At 34.7% G+C, this 15,645-nt stretch overlaps 1 protein-coding gene across 1 annotated transcript in view; it reads right to left on the reverse strand.

The window, feature by feature from the left end:
• The window catches only part of CSMD2 (CUB and Sushi multiple domains 2), a 994,819-nt gene that overhangs the window by 139,880 nt on the left and 839,294 nt on the right, over positions 1–15,645 (reverse strand). Inside the window, exons 38-39 of the mRNA XM_031962095.1 lie at positions 11,060–11,178; positions 10,192–10,261 (exon numbers count right to left, since the gene is read on the reverse strand). Coding sequence (XP_031817955.1) covers positions 10,192–10,261; positions 11,060–11,178 — 189 coding nt within the window. The remainder of the gene's footprint in view (positions 1–10,191; positions 10,262–11,059; positions 11,179–15,645) is intronic.

The following is a 15,645-nucleotide window of genomic DNA, read 5'->3' on the forward strand; positions in this document are numbered from 1 at the left end:
ATATCTTTCTCTCTCTCTCTCTCTCTCTCTCTCTCTCTCTATATATATATATATATATATATATATACATATATATATATATATATATATGTGTGTGTGTGATAGTGTGTATATGTGATAGCATGATAGTGAAAATGTATAGATGTATATAGCTTTAAATATTTCTATTAAAAATAATGACAATAGAACAAGTATAAGGCTAGCTTCATCAGGCTTGAACTGGTTTTTACTATATTAACTATTTATTGAAAAACCAAATTAAGTGGAAGCATTTCTTTAAATTGCCTTGGAAATGAGGCATATTCCAGAATTTCAAAGGGAAATTGCAAGTATCAGACGGCTACATGAAACAGCTAAAATAAGAGATGAAATAAATTAAATGTAACTTAATCTATAACTTGACTTAATTTGTTTCCTTAAGGAATATATAATGTATATGTTTAAATAAATTTGTTCAACTTTTATGACATTGAAGGAATCATGAGATTGTGAAAGTCTTTTTTGTTTTAACTTTTATAATATATGTGGTCATTTGTGCTCTTCCAATATCTCAGAAATCTTGTATTGTATAGTGAACCTGGTACAAGTCTAAATCCCCTGATTTACAATCCTGATACTTATCCAATTTTATCCCTCTGACTATGAGTTGCTACCAATCTGGTCCCTATTACTTCTTAAATTCTATCAAGTTCTTGATAAGATGAGCAGTGAAGGATGTGCCTCCACTGATTCAGGCTATTTTAAACCTTTACCTAGCTATCTACTTCTGTAATTGTGTTCAAAGCAGAGGAAACAATAAGAAAACTATTTCATTGTTGGAACTTACCCATTCATGGTTGAGAAACAAGATCTATTACTTAGCAATCAGATTTATTTAATGCTCACTACAGAATTTAAGTTATACTAACTAGAAACCCAGTCAGAACAAAGATTAATGTAAAGCATTTTCCCCTACCATTCATCTCAAGCAACCAAATATTTCTTATTTGGAAACTGCCTCAACACTGGCCAATCAGCTACTGTTTCCTTGTTCCTTCATTGAATCTTGCATAGTGTATAACTTACAGACACTCAGTAGGATGTAATTCTTTTTCAGCTTTCCCCTCTAGTGGATGACTTAATAAACTTATTTCTAAATTATTCAGTTTAAGGGTTTGATCTCAGCTAATGAGTCCTAATAGTAGTATGGCTATATCACTGGGTATGCAGAATTATATACAGTGCCCTTTGGGCAGAGTTTCAAGTTATTCTTTAAAATAGTTGGATTATTTCACAATTCCACCAACAGTTCCACATTCCCTTTAATATTTGTGATTTTGCTTTTCTGTCATATTAATCAATCTGATGGGTGCGATGTGGTTTTCATTTGTGTATCTCTGATTATTAGTAACTTAGAGCATTTTTTTTCATGTGACTATCGATAGATTTGACTTTTTGTGCTAAAAAACTGTTCATATACTTTGACCATTAAACATTGGGAAATGACTCATCAATTAATTTAAAAACGAGCTTAGAACAAGAAAAAGCAATGATTACTTAATGTTACACCAATATGTAAGTCTGGGGCATACTCCCCCACCAAAACCACAGTGTTCTTGGGAACAAGTGGGCATCATATAAACAAGGGGCAGGTGAAGGAGCAAGGCTGGCTACAGCTGCTTAGAACTCTGGAACTGGGGCTGTTGCAGAAACAACTTCCTATCATTTTTTGGAGGGAGTTCCTCATATAATTCTCTAAGTCTCTTAGATTCTGTGGCCCTTTCACTATGCTAGATGGATAAAGTCAAAAGGAGGGAACCCCCAAACATACAAATAGCCACATTTACACTGATCTTCATAAGTGAGTACAAAGCAAGTATAAATCACCCCCAGGAGAGGAATCCAGTTTGCTGGTCTACTTTGTTTTCTTCCTGCAGCAGAGTCAGAGATGCTTCTGTAAAATTGAGAGACCCACAGGGGCAGATATCGGAAGCTGGGGCTTTAGGGCACTGCAGAACTGGCAGAACAAGAATAGGAAGAGCCAAGATGCAGGACAGGGAAAGATCAATGGAACTGATAGTTACCATGAAAATCCCCAGTCATAGTGAGACAAATGAAATGTGGTGCCAACCTCTGCCAAATTGCCCATTTCTTTCAAGTGCTTCTGAGTTCTGAACCTGAAACCTTGTCCTTAATCATTCCCCCAGAGAGAGTGAAAGGCTGGATGATAAGAGTAAAGTCTATAAATCATTTACAGCTACTTTACTTTTCAATACATCACATTCCCCCAAAAAAGCAAATCATCTAAGTCCTATAAATAAGGTAAATTGGTTGTTAGAGGCTTCTGTAAGATGGGAACTCAGATCTCATTGGAAAGACTTAACATGTTGTGAATCATATCTCTAGATATACAGAGAAATAAAACCAGTCAGGTTGCCCACTCTTGAAAAAAGTCAGAGAGAATAGTAGTTTCAGTTGGGGACACCTGCTTTTGAGTACAAATAAAGCCTACTTCCTGCACTGACTACTCTCCAGTATAGCCAATGGGCCAGCGGTATGAGGGTAGTGTCAACTAGTGGCCACCTAGCTAATTAATTAATTAGTTATGTCATGTCAGAGAAAGGACAGAGGAAGTAGACTTCCTCTGTGAGGTAGCTAGTGATGCAGTGTAAAGCATATGGGGCATATAGGCAAGAAGACTTGAATTTAAATCCAGCTTCTAACTACCTGTATGATACTAGGCAAGTGACTTCATCTCTAATTGCCTTGGTTTCCTCCACTGAAAAACAGGCAAAATAACAGCAACTATATCACAGGTTTGTTGTGAGGAACAAATGAGATAATATAAAGTGTTTAGCACAGTGCCTGGTATTTAAAAGACTATAAATGCTTATTTTCTTATTAATTTGACTCAAGATTTTGCATTTAACCTTCATTTCATGTAAATGGATATTTAATTCCTGTTTTATCTTCCTTTTAACAGAAATCCTATGCAAAAATACACAAAAGAAGTAGATTTTGTCCAGTTTCAGACTCCCTAACAAATTAGGAGATCTTTGTTTCCCTTCCCCTGAAACAAAACAAATTGTCCCCAAGATTAGAAGCTGATAGGTGGTGAACACAACATGACTGTATGTATACAGAAAGTATTTGTGGGAAATGGCTCACATTCAGAGGTCTACTAGTTCCACAGAGACTTCAGTTCCCTTCTCAATGTGCCAATTGATTCTTTCTCCTATCTTTGTTTACAGTTATGGATCAAAAAAAGCATTTTGCTGATTTTTATTCTATATTGTAAACAGGGGGTTTTCTTACCGCAACAGTTACTTGGTTAAAGTAATATCCTATTTCTCTTGAAGCTGCATAAATCAGGGGAATAAAATAGATTTCATGAGTTATAGCTTCCACACCACAAACAAATGCATACTGAGCCTACACTATAAACCCCATATCAAGTATATATGAATATAATACATATGTGTATATATATATATATATATATATATATATATATATATACCATATCTGTATTTATCTTTATGTATCTAGCTATGTAAAAGCTCTATCTTTTAGTATGAAGGCCAGTTATGGATCTGTATCTGTTGTTCACTGACCTAACTAAATATGGAGAGGGTGATAGAATTTCTAAATAGAAAGGATTGATAAATTGATTGATTAATTAGGTAATGAATAGTTTTAACTAACATCATGAATGATGCCCCTGCAATAAGAAACTGGGGTGAGAAGGCATTTGTAATTTATTTTAGTGATTACCCACATCAGTAAAATCATGAATCATTTGAAATATCTATGCCTTTATCTAAAATAATTATACATGTAATCTTAGAATCAGAGAATCCTCTCTGTAGCATCTCTGATAGGTATTCATCCAACTAGTCTTGGAATAAATAATTCAAGTGAAAACTACTTTTCAAAGCCGACCATCCTTCAACTAGAGAACATAATTATCAAAATGTTCTTCCTTATAATGAGTTAAAATTGTCCTCCTTTTGGTTCTCAATCTTCTCTTTTAATAGCTAATTCCAATTTTGATTTCTTGCTTTCTCAACATGGAAATATGGATAAAGAAAGTAGAAATAGGAGTAATAAGAGTAAGGACCTAAAAATAAAATTGAATTTTAAAAATGAACCCCAAATTTCTTCAACATTCCTCTTATGGCATAGATAAAAAATATTAACCCTAGAAAAATTATACATTGAATTTAAATTTACTCTCATTTTTGAGGTGAATTATCAAATTTCCTTTAAAATCTCAGTATGTTTAATAACCATTAATAATCAGCTGAATATATTACATATTGTGAAAAGTATGTCCAAAGAAAAACAGTTTATTAATCTTTAGATTATAGTTGGCAATATGGGTCAGTCTGCAAGCACAGTGAGGATGATATTAAATCAATGATAACAGTTCAGGAACTTATTAGGTATTTGACTCATTTTTGCTCATTTATTTTTTTAAGGGTAATACTGGAATAGAGGTAGTGAGGAAAGAGAGACAGGTGCCCAAGTTCTTACACGCAAATAAATTTCACAGAATCCTGGAAGGATCTTGTTCAGTCTTTATCCAAGAATAATCCTCACAGTGACATATTCGACATGGTTATCCAGCCACTGCTTGAAGTCTTGCAGTGAGGAAGAAATTAACATCTTCTGAGGTAGCCTATTACACTGGACATTTTCCTGTAGTTGTTATGGTTTTTTTTTGACATAACCTAAATCTATCTCTACAACTTTCTTACTTTGGTCATATTTTTGCCTACCAGGATTAAACAGAACAAGTCTAGACTTCATCAAGATAGTTCTTCAGTTGTTTGATTATATTTCCCCCTAGGTCTATCCTACCCAAGACTTTCTCTAATCACTTAATTGATTCTTATCATGTATCCTTACCATATTGGATATTCTCCAATTTAGCAATGTCTTTCTTAACCTATAGTGTCTAGTTGGATAATAGTTGGAATGATTGTTAAATCACTGCATAGTAATAAATAATCTCAGTTATTCTCTTGGCAGCCCATTTATAGATTATTATGAACCTGACATACATAAATATCTCTCCTAAATAAAGAAGGGTTTTGGAAGTCTCCTTGTTAGCAAGCCCAGGATTCACCTGTTCCTATTCTTATAACATGGATATTGAAAGAAATTATTATTTTATTATTATGTTAAAAACCAATTATAAAATTAAGATTATCTCCTCATTTCCTCTATTTTGCTCCTGTTGATCAGTTAGTAGTCTCTGAAGGATATGACTCATAGAGGAAATTGCCCTAATTCTTGGGTTACAGGCTTCTTTATCTTGGACAGGACCCATCCAAGTAGGAGACCTTATATCTGTTTGAAGTGTAAGTAGAATCTAATGCAGGTGAATCCTTATCCTGAGGGGATTAGCCCATCTCCTTGAACCTGGACACTGGAATTTAGGGTGACCCAGCTCATAAAGGAGAAAACTTACCAGAGTGGTCTGAATGGGGATGGAATTCTCTAACCAGATTGCTGAGTCTCATGATCAAGCCCCATTTTCCAGAGGAGGAGCTGAAGACTTTTTAGCCCACCTTGTCATTAACTGTTCACTAATTATAGTTGTTTCTCACTTGTCAGGGATATCCTCTTTTCCAAAATTACATTAAAGTTTCCAGTTTCTATGTCTTGGTTTTTGGTTACCAAAAGAATTCACTAAGCATTAATTTATTATTAGCTGGCTTAATTAATCAATTATTAATAGCCCCAGACTTGTGTATCAGGTTTTTCATTCATCACACAAACATCTTCTTGTTCACTTCAATAGACAAAGTTGCCTTCTCTTCTTAGCCCTCTAAACCATTTGACAAAATACTTGTTCAATATTATAATTATCTTAAAAGTAAATTATACTAGTTTTAACAGTAGAGCCCAGATTTCAGTAGCCAAGAACTAATAGTGCTAAATGTAATTACATCTTCAGATCTGTGAGAGCTAGAGAGGCAAAACAGAATAATACAAAGAGTTCTGAATATAGGTTTGTAAAACCTGAGATCAAATCTTGGCCCTGTCACTTGTGTGACTTTGGGCATAACCTCTCTCATAACAGTTTCCTCATTTGCAAAAAATGAATAGTTGGAGCTAGCATTTATATTATGTTTTAAGGTTTACAAAGTGCTTTACAAATATCTCATTTTATCTTCCTGAAATTCCTAGAAGGTAGGAAAATTATAATCTTAAGTTTACAGAAGAAGAAATTGAGATGCAGCTATACTCTTTCAGAATTTAAAAAAAGTCTATCAAAGTCTGAATCTCTCTATGTAAATAACCAAATTTATAACAAGTCTCCATATTTGTGACCAGGTTAATTAACTCTTGGCAGCCACTGTTTTTCCTTTACTTTAAGACTCTCAGCTGCCTGCCACCTCTAAATGCCAATAATAGTAGTCCAGTGAAATACATTATAGTGAACTGATGCTTTATTATTCACTAATAGAAACATATGGAAAACAACTGAGGTGACACCTTCATCATTTCTGGTGGCCAATTTAAAACTAGATTTTATATAATTAAAGGCATGATTTTGAAGTACTTGGGGTACTAAAATTAAGAACCAACATGAATTCATCATCCAAATTTATCAAATTAATTTTATTTTTCTGACAAGGTAATTAATCACACTAGTACATTATCATATATATGCAAGGGATTGTGCTATGCATTGTACAAATATTGTTTCTTTGATCCTCACAACAAAACTAGAGGACAGATGCTATTGTTAACCACATTTTACAGATGAGGAAACTGAGGCAAGCCTTAGTTAAGTAATATTTTCAGGAACACAGAGCTATTGAGGGTCTGAGATCACACTTTAACTGCGATCTTCCTGATTCTAGGTTCAGCACTTTATCTACTAAGATATCTAGCTGCCCTAATTCCTATGAAGCATCTGACAAAATTTCAGTCTACTTGTGGATAAAATATAAAAATACAGTTGGATTCAGTTAGGTAAACTCAGAACTGATTGAATAACTAGGCAAGATGATGCCTCTTTCTTGTGTGGACATTTTCTTCTTTGAAAGAGGCAGATAAAGGATATTCATGTGGGAAAAGCAATTTAAGAGAATTCTAAGTCTCTGAGAAAGAGCATCTCCACAGAGAAATATGATGAGGGGACTTGACTGAAATAAGTTCAGGGGTAAGAGCAATGATTAAGGGAAAGACGGTTTCAGTTCATTGTTTCCTGAGGGAAGATTTGAATATGATAAGCAGGATTTTGAAATTTAATGCTGAGAAACTTGGCATCAAAGAATTTGGGGCAGTGGGACTATTTATTATAGCCATTATATGTAATAGAAATGTGGACTTATTTCCCCTTCTGAGAGTTAAGGAAGTTCTGATATAAGCCATTGAAGCCAGAGAATAAAAGCTGAAAGCATAAGTTAAATAAAAAGATAAGACAAGAAAAAGCAGCATGCAGAAAGAGAAAGGCATAGAATCTAGAACAAACACAACAAAGACTGATGAACAGCAGCTGAACTGAGAGCTGAGGAAAGGACTTAGAGCCTTTGACTAGCTGAGAAAGGATTGCACTTTGCTGCCATGAACTAATTAGGAGTAAGGATGAGGTAAGAATATGATGCTGGGACCTGATTGGAGAAAAGATGAATTATCTGAAGTGGGTGAAAGCTGGCTAGCTTGACATCCTCTCTCTTTGGCACCATCTACATTGGGAGAGTGGAGAAACTCCTGAGAGACATGACTGCATTGCCTTCCACTGCCCTTTTTGCCTGGAAAGGAAAAAACTCACAGCTCAAAGAGCAGACTTAAATAATTCTTCTAACTACAGATTTAAAAGAACTACTTATACTGAATAAGTATTGTGTTGCTGTTTTACAAAAAAGGCTGAACACTTGCCATAACCCAAGTACAGTAGCAAAGTGATTTTATCAACAGGACAGTAGAGAGGTCTAGAGAAGGAACTCCACCTAGTTGATGACATGCTCTTAGAACATTAACACTTGCAAGCCGGATTTATCAGTTGCCCCAGGAGCACATGGTATTCCCTACTCAAGCCTCATTACTAGTTTTCTGTAGGTTTATGTGCACTCTCTATGTTGGACGTATTGGTGGCAAATATGATTCAGGTTTATGAGAGAACTGCTAAGTTTTTTTATTAACTACTTTTGAATTTCTTTGAACAAATGTTATGATATCTTGCTTTTTCTTCTTGTACTGAATTAATGTTTCATATCTGAGTCAATGATGTATCACTATGACTGATTTATATAAATGGAAAGCAACCAATAGGGGATTCATGAGTAAGTTATGAATAGTAGGAGAATGTATCCATCTCATAGGAGGGTTATTCTTCATACTCTAAGGGGTCAGGGGCAAATAAGTACTTGCTAATAGTTGCTCCTACCCCCAGGACAACTCCCCTGGCCTGCCAATGTGAGTTTAAATTTCTTTGAGTCAGTCCAGAGAGAGAAAGGGAGGTTGGTTAATAGTGGTAGTATATATCTACTACAACTTGAGCTAAAAAATTACATTAAAGTCTTGATATCAATTTCAAAGAGGCTTTGGATAGAATATCCCAATGATTTCTCTTTGGTCTTGTATGATTCAATATTGTCAAAAATGACTTCAGCAAAATTATAACTGGCTGCCTTGTCAAACTTGCAAAATAACCAAAGATGAATAAGATGGCTAATGCATTAGATTACAGAATCAAGAAGTGGGATGTAAGATATAAGATGAAATATAATAATAATAAAGGTAAGTTTCTACATTGGGCTTCAAATAATCAATTTCACATGTACAGGCTGGACTCCTCCAAGAAGCTAGCTAGATCATAGTTCCTGTAAAAACAATTCTTGGAGGAGTTAGTGAACTTGAAGTTTAAAATGAGTTAAAGTGGAACAGAAGGCAAAAAGCTAATGTCAATCTAGATTAGAAAGAAACATGGTAATCCAGAAAGAAGAAAGTGATGGCTTCCTTGTATTCTGCCCCAGTCAAATCATATTGGAAATACTGTGATCAGTTCTTTGTGCTATAGGTAAGGAAACACAATGGAATGCATTTAAAGAAGAGTGATTCACATTTTGGGAGAAGGATGGGATTAGAGACAATATGATATAAGGTTATAATAAAGGAATTGAGGATTTGTAAAAACAAGAGAAGTGAAATACAATAAGTAATTATGAAGGGCTAACATGGAAAAGTGAGTAGATTTGATTGTCTTCACTGGGCAGAATAAGAAGCTACTTAAGAGACATATGATATGAGGAAGAACTTCCTAGCAAAGAGAGCAAACTAAAAATGCCCTGCCTTCACATTGGGCAGTCATGTGTTTCCTACTTTGGAAGCTTCGAGCAGAGTCTGGATGAAACCCATATTGCGAGATAAGTTGCCATTGTCTTCACAGTGATCTTTTTGCTTGTGCTCATCACAGTGAGATGATCAAAAATCCCATGAAATGAGGTTTCCTCTTGCCTTTGGGCACATAATAAAACCAATTCTGTCAGTTCTTTTATATATTGCTGCAAGAAATTGTGAGTTGTGTTTCAATTTGTTGCTATTTCTTTGTCTTCTGATTTCATTTATGATGAAATTACCAGTATGGTTATAGTTCAGCTCCTCTAGTATTATGTCAACTTATTTGTTAGACAAAGATTTAGATATTATCAAGGGTTAATGTTTGTAGAATACAAGAACTGTGTAATTTTTGGTGTATTATTTTCCGTTTTCTATACTCTACCAGCAACACTGTGGCAGTAGAATACACGAAGCAAGACTATCACCGTCTACAATCAGGAATGATTATGCTCAATATATTTTAGTATTTGGTGACAAAATTTGTGACAAGCCTTCCCATATTTAATGAGGCTGGTCCTAAGATAGCTATGCTTGAAGACTTTCTACCTTATTAGAGTCTGCTATATCTGTGTTCTATTACCTTAGGGGGAATTCTTGGAATAATCTGCATATTATAATGAGGCACTGGAGTTTGACTCTGGAGCATACCTTCTTAAATCTGATGATTCTGGATGGATGTTACCAAGATGATAGCACTAAGAGCTAAAGGTTACAGTCAAGAACTACTGGATTGGAACAACAGAGAAAATGCAAAGTATCTTTGAATTGACCCAGAAGTCAATTGTTATTTCCTTTGATTTGATTTCCCAGTGAATAACCCATCACAAAATGTAAATATCCAAATTATCTTACCTATACAGAGTGGAGGTGGATAATTCCATCGCCGCACAGTTCCTGGCATGCAGGAAATATGAGAATGACCCTACAAAAAAAAAAAAAAAAGGAAACATATCACACAGAGATTAAAGGAAGATGGAAAGGAAACATAGTCCCTGGAGGAATCTTGAACATCACCTAATTTATCCCTCTCACAAAAGATAGATCCTTTATCTAAGATCACACAGAGATTAAATAGTAAAACTAAGGTTTTGGTTTATTTTTTTTTATCCCAGTCTAAGTACCACAATCATATAATCTAGTCTGAAAAAGAGAATAGGTAGATAGGTGAGTCTTACTTACAGAAAAACAGAGAGAGAGAGATAGAGAGATAAACAGAGAGACAGACAGATAGACAGAGATATATATAGAGAGAGGGACAGAGAGAAACAGAGAAAGAGAAAGAGAGAGAGAAATAGAAGTAGGGAGAGAGAGGAAGGGAGGGAAAGAAGGGGGAAGATTCAAATTAGGAAGAAATAAATGGGGGAGATAGTGATTAGTTGATAATAACTATTATCAAAGGACATTTACTTTTCCTGGAGGACTCACTGGCACATTCTTTTAATTAACAAGTTCTCTCAGGGTCCTTAAATAAAGATCTCATGTTACAAACATGATTTTCAGAGCCCAGAAAAGGCAATATTGAACCCAAAGAAATAAAACTACAGTAGTAGAATTTTAATCATTGCAAACAGGTGAATAAGGGAGATAATTTTGTCCAGGTTTACTTAAATTCCACTCAATAAACTTATTCTCCCTCTGTAGAAGGCTGGACCTGTACATATCTCTTATATAAAGGATCACTTGAAGAGGTTTCTGTTTGGGTCATATTACAGAACAATACCTGAAGTGCATATCCAGGCTCACATTGAAAAGAGACCACATCATTCACAAGGTATCGCTCTCCAATCTTCATCCCATTACTGGGCACAGTGGGTTCTGGACAGCTAGACAAGCCCACAGCTAAAGAGAAAGAAAGAAAGAAGATGGCAGCAGGGCCAAGGCCCCAGAACATTAAGCATGATCATAATGTCTCAGAGGGGGTACCAAAATGAAGGAGAATGAACAAAGTTCAGGAAGTGGGAAGGCTCTGACCCAAAGGAAAGTGTGACTGTTGAGATGTGCACAAGACACACAAAGTCTTATATCCATTCTCTCTCTTCTCTTAGCCTTTAGAACAAAGTCAAGGTTGTCAGTCTTTTAAATGATACTCAGTAAAACCCAATTGGACCATTGGAGGAAACAGGCATGGTAGAAACCCTACTATATAGACTAAAAGGTTTCTTCTCCTTTCCCAAGTTATTTCCATCACTTCCCACTGAATTCTTGCCTTTCATTCTCTTGCATCAATTTCCTCTGTCTCCCTACCTCTTTAATACTTTTTCATTCCCCAATTCTCCCAGGACATTACTCTCATGAGTCTAAGAAGACTTAGAAAAGAAAAGGTATTAAGGGATGAAAAGTCTACTATAACATACCATACCATATTATTTGACTTGTTAAATGTATGTATCACATTGTTTCAAATCTGAATCTTTGCCATCAGGGCAAACCTTCTGTCATAAAACCCTATTGACTCCTACCTCACATACCTTACCATTCCCTCATATCTCCTTATATTGGAAATTCCTTGATCATTTAGGAAGTTCTTATTACCTCATACCAGGATTCTAGTTTCTAAGCGATCTCTCCATTTTTAGTCTTCCCTTCACTTTAAAATTCATTAGACACCATTTTAGATATGACTTCTCCTTTAAATAAATAATGATTTTAATGGTTCACACTGTATCGAATCTAAACCTGGCACTCCAGCACTCAAAGCACTTATAATCTATCAACAATAAATCTTCTGGCCACATATATTATACATCACCCCATATTCTCTGTTTCAGTGATGCTGGTTTCTTTATTAACATTTGAGCTCTCTAAACTAAAATATAGCTCTCTGAACTAAATACAAATTTCCAAATGTGGTTAGACTAAGACAGAGTTTAGTGAAATTGTTACCACATTTATTCATTACACTTCATCCTAGAATAGTATTTTTTTCTAGTCATCATATCAGTGTTGTAGCTTGCAGTTCTCCAAACCCCATATCCCTTTCATAGAAATTGTTCTCTAGCTGTAGGTACACATTCTCTGATTTGTGAAGTTGAATTTTTAATACAAGTATCAAACTTTGTTTACTTTTAGCAAATATCTTGTTTGATTTAGCTCATCCTTCTAGTTCAGAGATGCCAAAGAAGTGACTTTCTACGTATCAAACTCTATTCCATCTAGAACCAGAGTAAGATATAATTAAGAAATATTTAACAAAATAAATAGAAATACAATAAAACATGATAATGCTAATATATTATTTTCTAAATCAATTAGCAACCTATTGTTTCTCCTTTTTTTGAGTTTGATACCACTGTTATAGCCTATAGAAATCTTGTTGGATCCTGTCAGTGTTTTAGTTATCTTTTCCATTACTATAGCATCTGCCCATTTGAAAAGTAATTTTTCTTAATCCAAGTCATCAATCAAAGTGTTCTACACTTGAGAACAAAGATAAATCTCTTTCATGCTATCATCTTATATCACTTTTCCCTCTCACAGTCAAACCCTTACACTCTTTGCTGCAATTTCTTCACTTTCCAAAGACTTCTCAATCATTGTAATCTAGCTTTTGACCCCTTTATTTCAACCTCCATTTAAGTGAAACTGTCATAGTCACCAATAATCTCTTTTAATTATTAAAAGCCATTTATTTTCTTTTCCCTCTCTCCCTATCCCTAGTGAAAAAAGAAAACTTAATAAATGTGCATAATCAGGCAAAATAAATTTCTATAATGTCATATCCAAATACATACATACATGTATATATGGATATATACACATATACTTATAGATTTCCTGATAACCAATGATCTAATGCTGCTAAATTCATTCATTTTCTCAGTTTCCAGCCTTCTCAACCTTTCTGAAACTTCTGACATTGTTGACATTGCCCCCCTTCTTTAGGGCATTCATCTACCATAGCTTCCATACCAATAATTTTTTTCTTGTTTTCTTCATACCTTTATGACGCTCCTTTTCAATACTTCCTGCTAAAACATCATGATTCTCCTATCCAGTATGTGTGAGTGGATCATAAGTATTTGTCCTTAGTATTTTTATACTCTTTCTTATGATTAGTACACTGGCTCCCATGGGTTTAATTGTTCTCTCTAATGCACAAGACATCCAAATTACATCCAAAACTAATCTCTCTCCTGAATTCATTATATTTTCCCCAAACCTACCACTCTTCCTTGGGAATTTTGCATAGCAGAAGAAAGAGATGAATCTGGAGGCAAGGAAATAGGTGATAAGGAGCTGAGTTATGGTAGAGACTGAATAAAGAGAAGCAGATGCACACAAGAAATACTAGGCTGTAGCATGTCTTAGACTTGGCAAGTGACTGACTATATAAAGGGTTTGAGAGAAAGGGAATAACCAAGGACGATTCTAGGTTCAGAAGCTTTGGCACTGAATGAATAATGATGCTATCAAAAGAAATGGGGAAGTTTGGAGGAGTGATAGATTTTGGAAGAAATATAATGAGTTCATTTTGAATATCTTGTGTTTGAAATGCCTACAGAAGTTCAGATAGTGATATTAAGCACAAGGCTATTTAAACTTTTCCCACTCACTACTCCTTTTAGCCTAGTTTACACAGTGTTTGATACATGGTTAATGCTTAATAATAATAATACGCATGATAATAGAATACAAAATATATTCATATTATTAATACATTAATATAACAAATCCTTCTTTCTTTTCCTTCCATCCATGGTATTTTTGTTACTTCTTATTACTCAAATTCACCAGTTAAAATATCTTTCTATCTTCTGCCTTTATGCCTTTCCAAAAATGATCTCCCATGTCTGAAATATGTTACCTCTTCACCTCTGCACAGAATCCTGAGCTTTCTTCAAAGCACAACTAAGAAGATACCTCTTATATAAGATTGTTTCTGATCCCAGACATTATTAGCACTCTTTGTCTTTCTTGTTATGACTTTGATTCATTTGTATATATTTTCATTGATTTACTTTCTTATTTGCCAAAACCTCCTTCATCCACTAAGTAGATTATAAGTTTTTTGAGGGCAGGAACGTCATTTTTTGCTTTGAACCTTCTGTATCTGTTCTTGTGTCTTGTACATAGGAGGCATTTATTAAATTTTTATTTAATGAATTGAGCCACTTTGCTTCCATTTTGAAGTACTAACAAGCCATTCACTTAACAATAATTCAAGAATTTTGCCAGAAATTGCTACTAAGCTCACTGGCCTAGAGTTTGCAGATTCATCCATGATATTTGCTTTCTGTAGCCTTATGACTCATCTACACCTTCCTGAAATCTTCTGCATCTGTTAAGTGTTTTCAGTAATCTCCATTGTACCCATTCCAGGGCTGGTTACCTGAACGCAATGAAGTTTAAAGTCTGCATGATTTAGTTTCATAAATTAAGGAAGGGTTACATGAAAGTGATGAGGTAAGTAGAAAGACCATTGCATTCAGGAACAAAAATACCTGAATTCCATTAATGATCCTGCCTCTAACTATACTATGTGGCCCTGGTTATGTCACAACTTGTCTCTAGAAGCATCTATAAAATGAGGGAGTTGGGCTACATGATCTGTGAGGTTTCTTCCAGCTCAAAAAATGCTATAATTCTGTATCTCCTAAAAAGTAGTGTAATTAATTCAGATATTTCTGAAAATAAATTATAATAAAATAAAAATAAAAAAACAAATAAAAAATAAAGTACCTAGATGCTCATCCTACTTGCCTTTAAGCCATAAATAAATAATAATTCCCTCCACCCCTTCCATCTTTTAGGCTACTGAAAATGAGGATTAAAAACAACAGATAGCCTTTCTAACTCTTCCTTTTCTCATAAAAACTTAAAATTGTTTTAGGCTATTTCACAGAAGGCATCAACTCATTTAAACTTCAACTAAAACCCACAAAGCTGACAGGTGATTCCAAGCTACAGTGATCGCACAATTCCTCTTAGGTGTTTTGTAGCTTCTCCCCTAGCCTCCAATCTTTTTTCCATTCTTGAAGCCCAGGGTTCCTTCTCATCTCTGATTGTTATCCCTGACATTTTGAATAACAAAATTGTATGCCTGAAATCCAAGTCTTTGGTTGGATTTTTGCCCAAAATCTGAACATTTGAAGTAAGCCCTTGAGCCCCTCAGAATCAGATATTAACAGTATAATAAATAACCTCTACTGAAAATAGAGACATTCAGTCTCAGCTGCCATCTCATGCCTCCCCCTAGATGCAGATGACAACTCTGCATGTCTTTTGTATGACCGTCAATGCTGTAAGCAATATAACTATCTATTTTTATTAGATATACTTTATAACTAGTAAAGAATATCTAAAAGA

This window comes from Sarcophilus harrisii, chromosome 3 (assembly GCF_902635505.1).
Source record: "Sarcophilus harrisii chromosome 3, mSarHar1.11, whole genome shotgun sequence".
In the NCBI taxonomy this organism is placed as follows: domain Eukaryota; kingdom Metazoa; phylum Chordata; class Mammalia; order Dasyuromorphia; family Dasyuridae; genus Sarcophilus; species Sarcophilus harrisii.